Source organism: Phaseolus vulgaris, chromosome 10 (assembly GCF_051622355.1).
Source record: "Phaseolus vulgaris cultivar YP4 chromosome 10, ASM5162235v1, whole genome shotgun sequence".
NCBI classification, from domain to species: domain Eukaryota; kingdom Viridiplantae; phylum Streptophyta; class Magnoliopsida; order Fabales; family Fabaceae; genus Phaseolus; species Phaseolus vulgaris.
In genome coordinates, this window is record NC_143507.1 from 19,852,520 (window position 1) to 19,859,658 (window position 7,139).

Genomic DNA, 7,139 nt, shown 5'->3' on the forward strand with positions numbered 1-7,139 from the left:
TGTGTCTTATGCTTCATCCATAACCACGATTTAAGTTGGGCATTTTGGAACACTTCTTCTGCATATGCAACTCCTTGGTTGAACACAACTGAGTTTCTATATTCCCACATACACTAGACTATAGCTTCCCATACCCCTTTCCAAACCAATTTTTGTTTATTACTAGTCTGAATCAGGTGGAAGCTCTCAAAGTGAGTTATAGATCTTTATGTTGGACAAATAAGATTCCAATCCATTTAAAGCACAAGGACCAAACGCATAAGGCATGTTTGCATTGCAGGAAGAGGTGTTGACAAGACTCTTCCTTGGTCTGACATAAGGCGCAAACAGTAGTGTTCAACATCACCCCTCTCCTACTCAAACACTCTTTTGTTGGCATTCTACCCAATAATACCCTCCAGGCTGTGATCGTCACATTTGGGAACGCCTTAATCTTCCATAGTTACTTGAACACATCAATTTGGGGGGCCCTTTTAGACTTGGCTAGGCATTTATAAGCAGAACTCACCGTAAAGCACCTGGATTCATCACCTCTCCACACCTGGACATCCTTCTCTTCCTTAATTACATTGGCCCTGGAGATGTGCATACCAAGGTCTACCGCTACAATCTGGGGAACAAAGTTTTGAGAGTAGAATTTCCAACCCACACATCCTCCCAAAATCTTGCTTTGTCTCCACTTCCTAGTTTCCAGTCAACTTTTTCTTGAAACCACCCATCTCCTCCTCCCTCTTTACATACCTTCAATAAATCTCTCCACCACCAGGATTGGAGTTTCACTGATGTTTGAGAGGTATCGAGTTCCCTGCCATACTTTGAGTCCAAACACTCCTTCCACCTCCCATTCTCGTTAGAGATACAACGCCATTTCCACTTAGCCAAGAGCGCAACATTAAACTTTCAAATGTCTCTGAGGCCCAACCCTCCTTCCTCTCTTGGTTTACATAAGATTTTCCAACTAACCCATGAAATCGGTCTCTTTTCCTTTCCCCAACCCCACAAAAACCTCATTTGGATACTGATGATGCTTTTGCATACTGACTCCGGAGCTCTAAACAGAGACAGGTAGTAAAGTGGTATGACCGTGATAACAAATTTGATTAAACATATTCTTCCTGCCATAGATAAGAATCTCCCTTTCCACACATTGAGCCTGGATTTCAGCTTGTGCAAACAGGCTCCCAGAAGTTTTTCTTTCTTGGATTTCCCTCAACTTCTAGGCCCAAGTAGGTAAACAGAATACCCATCTGAGCACAGTTCAAGGTCTTTGTATAACAGTCAATATTGATTCTAAGGACATTTATGCCTGCTAGCTTTGACTTATGGAAGTTGATCTTCAGTCCTGAGGATAACTCAAAACCCTTTAGGATAGCTTTCAGTGTCATCACATTGGTAAATGCATCCTCACATAAGAACAAGATATCATTTGCAAACTGTAGGATGCACAGTTCAACCTCATTTCTTCCGAATTTGAGGCTAGATAGTAGATTGGTCTTCACAGCTTGCCTTACTAGCCTGGCAAGGCCTTCGACAACCACTATAAAGAGGAAGGGGGCTAAGGGATTATCTTGTCTCAACCCTCTTGACGGTTTAAATTCCTCTGTAGGGCTCCCATTTGTTGAATCAAGTGTGTTCAAGCTTTGAAGAATCCAAATCCTTTGAGTTTGATGAAAGGCTGGATGTGCTTGCTGTTGCTGAGATGCTTTAGAATAGGATCTGGGATAGATTTTATTTGTAATCCACTCTCTGTTGAATCTAAATCTTAAGTGTTTTCAAATCTTTTAAGATTAAAGTGTTTTTCAAACTAAGTGAAAAACAACTTGTTGTTTTATCGAAACAACCGATTGTTTTATACTTAGGTGTCTTTGAAAAAGTTTGAAAACTGTTTTGGATGGTTGACTTGTGGTCAAACCCAAACAACCGATTGATTCGCTATTTCAATCGATTGTTTGTTTGGAATCCTAACAAAAAACAATTTTGGTTGTTAGAAGAGCTTTAATTGATTTCATAACTGAATACGCTTCTGCTTTAAATGCTTTGACCAAGATTTGAAAACAATAAATAGTTTGTTAATGTTTTATAACAAACAAGAAGACAGAAAAACAAATTTGAGTTTTCAAAGAGTTTTTGAAGCAATTTGAGTTTGAACTTGAGCTTTGGTTATTCAAGAGAGAAGTGGAATAGGATTACTCTGTATTGATTTCAATTCATTCTGTAACAGTGTAATTCGTTCTCAGATTTGTGTACATTCTGGTGTTGTAAAGCCAAGAACAGTTGTGTGCTCTTGAGGTTGTCAAGATCAACATTCTTGGTGGTGTATGTGCTGAGCCAAAGGAAGTGTGTGTCTTGAGGGGATCAATGTCACTTCTTTGGTGGTGTGTGTATGTAATCTGGATTTGATTATCTAGTGGATTCCCCAATGGTTTCTGGGAAACTGGATGTAGCTCTTAGGTTAAGAGTGAACCAATATAAACTGTTTGTGCAATTCTCTCTTCCTTAAACTCTTTAATTTCAGTACTGTTATTTTCTGGTATAAACAACCGATTGTTTTTGCGAAACAACCAATTGTTTTTCTGTTGCTTTTCTGTTTTGAGCTTTGTTCTTGGCAAACTGAATTCCTAAATCTGGTTTCTTGCAGAGAATTTCATTCTATCTTAAAAAGTTTGTGAAAACCCTCTTTAAACCATTCACCCCCCTCTAGTTTAAAGCCATACATTCTAACACCATTGACTAGCACTGACACAGTAGCACTTTCCTGGCATCCTTGAATCCACATAATCCAGTAATTGTGAAACCCCATCCTATGTAGCATATCATAAAGGAACTCCCATCTGACTGAGTCATATGCTTTTTCGAAATCCACTTTTAAGCACAAACTACTCCTCCCACCCCTCCTTAGATCCTCTACCACCTCATTAGCCATAAGCACGCTATCTAGAATCCCTTTGTCCTTTAGGAATGTCGATTGACTGTCATCAATAATTGATGATAGTAATTTCTTAATACTGCCAGCCAACACCTTTGATATGATTTTGTACATAACACCCACTAAAGAAATAGGTCTATATTGCTCAAGCTTAGCAAGGTCCCTTTGGGATACACCCAGTTTCATGAAAGAGAACCATCGCTGCCACAACCTCTTCCTTTATGACATCCCAACTTTACTTAATAAAATTGAAGTTGAATCCATCAGGACTTGGACTCTTTGTACCTTCACAATTCCACACAGCGTCCCTTATTTCTTCCTCAGAAAAGCCAGCTATTAGGCCCAAACTGTCCTCCGATGATAGAGCCTTAAACTCGATCGCATCAAGTCTAACTCCAAAATCTTTCGTTGATTTGAATCTATTTTCAAAGAGCTTATTCCCTTCAACGTGCACTATACTAGGTTCCTCACACCATTGGCCCCCTACCTCAACACCCTTTACTTCATTCCCGAGTCTTCTCCATCTCAAAGACGAATGATAAAATTTGGTACAGGAGTCCCCATTCTTGAACCAGCTTGCTCTAGCTTTTTGGCATATAAGAGAATCTAATATTTTTTCAGCTTCCCTCATACGACTTACCAACTCAATCCTCTTCAACCTATCACTTTCCCAAAGGACGTCATTGCAGGCTTGGTAATCAAGATCCTCTATTTCCTGCAAAATCCTCTTCTTACTGGTATGAATGTTACCAAACACATCCCTGTTCCATACTTTTAGATCACCCTTCAAAAACTTCAACTTCTCTTTGAACCTAAAAAAACCACTCCCCTGAGCGGGATAGGAGTTCCACTTATCCTTCACCATCTCACAAAAGCCCCTCTCCATAAACCAAGCATTGATGGTTCAAAAAGGTTTAGGTCCCCAATCTTTATCCATAGACATCACCACTATAGCACAGTGGTCAGAAACTTCCCTTCGTTGCACGTACTGTTTACACATTGGCCAATTTTCCACTCTTCAGAGATAAACACTCTATCTGATCTACTCTTTTCCGAACCATTTGAATTAAACAAGTGAATTTTTTTACCTACAATAGGGAGGTCTAGAAGTACATTTGCATCGATGAAGCTATTGAAGCCTTTAATCTCGCTTGATTAGTCATCCTTGACCCTAGTTCCTTTCCTGTCACTACGTCTTCTAGTGGCATTAAAGTCACCACAAAAGCACCAAACCAAATCTTGTGATGCCGCTTTAATGTTGGTCAACTCCGCCCAAAGGATCTTCTTATGGAGGCAATGTAGACATTTACCACTGCACATCTGAGATTAAATTTAAGATGTTTACCACAAACAACAATAAACCCATTCCCCATCACATGACTAATGTAACTAAAAGCTTCTTGATGCCACATAGACATCAAACTACCACTTACATTGTCTCCTTCATAATGTAGCCAACCGATCTTATTGTCCCCCCACAAAGAAAAACACTTGGTTTTCGAGAACACCTTTGATTTCGTTTCTTGCAGACATACAAATTTATCTCCCTCACAAGCTATGACTTGTCTCAAGTACTTAGCTTTGGTACTTCCCCCCAACCCTCTTATATTCAAGTTCACACTTAACATTAAAAACCATTTTTGTTACCCTCCTTTGAGCAATTCACAATCTCTGAGTCTCTCTCTTCCATGAATACATATTCTTTGACGACCTCCTCTTCCTCCCTATGATAGGTTAACCCTACTTGCTTTCCAATTTCCCACAAATTCGATGGTTCCACCAAGATACGGGATGCGCTTAAACGAGTATTACAATTGTTAATATCCCTATCAGATATTAAAGCTGATGACATACTGTCTTTGTGCTTAATTTGGGTCTAAACATGATTTAATAAAATTCAAGGTCCATTGATTAATGTAAGAAGTTAAATATATATATATATATATATATATATATATATATATATATATATATATATGTTCCGTCTGGTTGACCGGGACGTCTTCGTGCGTGGCCTCAACCGTCAGCTAAGGACTCCTTCCCACTGATTGCCTGCGAATTCCTGCAAAAAAGAGGACAAAGAGGCGCCCTAGCGGCCGTTTGCACTCCGACGCTCAAGTCAGCCAGCAAGAAACACCAAAAAACTGTCCACCCCCGTATCTGAGCACCGCGTGTGGCACTCTGAAGGTGGTAAAAGAACTGTGTATCTGTGTGTGTGTTGTCTCCTTTAGGCAGAAATCTTCTCCGATCACTTGTACGTGACCTTAAAGCACGAGCAAGCAACCAAAGAGTTTTTCGTTAATTTGCCAAAGGTTCCAACCCTTTTTCCGACATTCTCAGCGCTATTTAAACTGCCCCCCAGCATTTAAAGCGCCTTAAAGCGCTTTTAAACTCAAACGTAACGCACTCATTAAAGCGCTTGATTACGAAACGTAGCGCATTTAAGACGTCGAAACGCTTGGGAGCCATAATAGTACCTGAATGCTGAAAAGGGAAACTGTATTGAATATCTTTAATTACCTGGCACCTGACTAGAGGGTGTTTCTATTCCGGCATTGCTGTCATATACGTGGAGGGCCTCACGACGCCTTGACCCCATCTGGGGGCGTTTCTGCCCATCCGGGGACGTTTCTACGTGTGGGTCCTCCTGCTTGGGAGTGCTACTGCGCTAGGGGTGGCTTTTTGGGTGCCAACTCATGCCCCCAAGTATCTAGCCACTTACTCTGAGAGCGTATCTGCCTTCCTCTCACACCCTGCACCCGGTTATCCTGGGCGTGACCTTCCTCTTGGGTCGTATCTGTCCCGAAGGCGTCTCTGGGGCGGCAGGGGTACTTCGCGAGTCAGGCTGCCCTTCACTGGTACTATCACTATGGCCTTGAAGCCACCTTTTCCTTCTCTTTATCACTTTCCCGAGATATCGGGACCTGAGGCTTTCCCACGACGTCGCTCCCTCCATGGTCTTTCCTACCCATGGGTATCGGGGAACCACACCGTGATTGCCTTGCTTTTACACTGTTTGATCTGGCGACGCCCTCGCCTGGGCGACGCCTTCACCTAGGCGACGCCTTCACCTGGGCGACGCCTTCACCTGGGCGACGCCTTCACCTAGGCGACGCCATGCCTTAGTGACGCCTTGTCCTGCCTTGGCGACGCTTCCTCTTGGCGTCTCTACACCTGGGCGACACCTTGAGTTGACTTTGACCTTCCAATCGTTGACTTTGACCTTGACTTAGTGATGTGATTCCACTAGCCACATAGAGAAAGGTTCTTGACCTTCTTAGGAATCACCTTGAGTTGGACATTATAGAGGCACTTTTCTTAGAGTTGGATCATTTGTTCTAAGACAAGAACTCACCAAAAACTAGTACCAAATCCCAAACTCATTTGGATGAACCAATTTTAGTCAAATTGAACCAAAAAAGAAGAGAAACTAAAAGGAACCAAACAGAATTGAAATTAAAAGGCAAGAACAGAACATAGGTGCTGGAAAAACAGAAAAACCGAACCAAAAAAACTCAAGAACACAAGACAACATGAACAATTGAAAGAGAAGAAAGGAAGGAGAAGAGAGTGCTCATGAAGATGGAAGGATGTTGGATGATCTCGCCACTAGAAGTGTGGAATGCTCCTAGATAAGAGTGATGTCGCCACTTGAGGACTCCATTGATCCATCAAGATAAGACTAGAGAAGAAGGCTCCAAAAGCTCTCCAAAGGTCACTCAAAATTTGAGTAGAGTTTTCTTAGATTAATTCCAATCTGAATTTTACAAAGAGAGCACCTCTATTTATAGCCTAAGGTGCTGAAATGTAAGCTACACAAATTCAAAAAAACTCCCTCCCAAAAAGCTTCTAGAATTTGCGCCTAAAACAAGGCATGAGGAAGGTGTGATCCTTTCTCTCACTTTGGCACCTCCTTATTTACTCCTACACCTATCTACTAATACACCCCCCCTAAGACTCTTAACTAAAGACTAAAAGATGCTTTAACAATAGAGGTTTCTAATGTTTCCCTCTAAGCACCTTTCTAAACAATATTTATTTAAAACTTGGCATTGCCCTTCATGGGATGGTCTTTGGGCTTTTGTGGGCTTTGGCCTTCTTGGGCTTGGGCTTGGGCTTGGGCTTGGGCTTGGGCTTGGGCTTTATCTTTTGCAAAGATTAACAAGAAAAACTTTAAATGTGAAGGCGAATGATCTTGTTCTTCATTATAAAA

At 41.4% G+C, this 7,139-nt stretch overlaps 1 protein-coding gene across 1 annotated transcript; it reads right to left on the bottom strand.

The window, feature by feature from the left end:
* Window positions 1-3,161: 3,161 nt before the first annotated feature.
* LOC137817544 (uncharacterized) lies at window positions 3,162-3,791 on the bottom strand. The gene has a single exon (XM_068620836.1). It carries the CDS (start codon window positions 3,789-3,791, stop codon window positions 3,162-3,164), a length of 630 nt encoding a protein of 209 aa, XP_068476937.1.
* Between the last annotated feature and the right edge of the window lie 3,348 nt (window positions 3,792-7,139).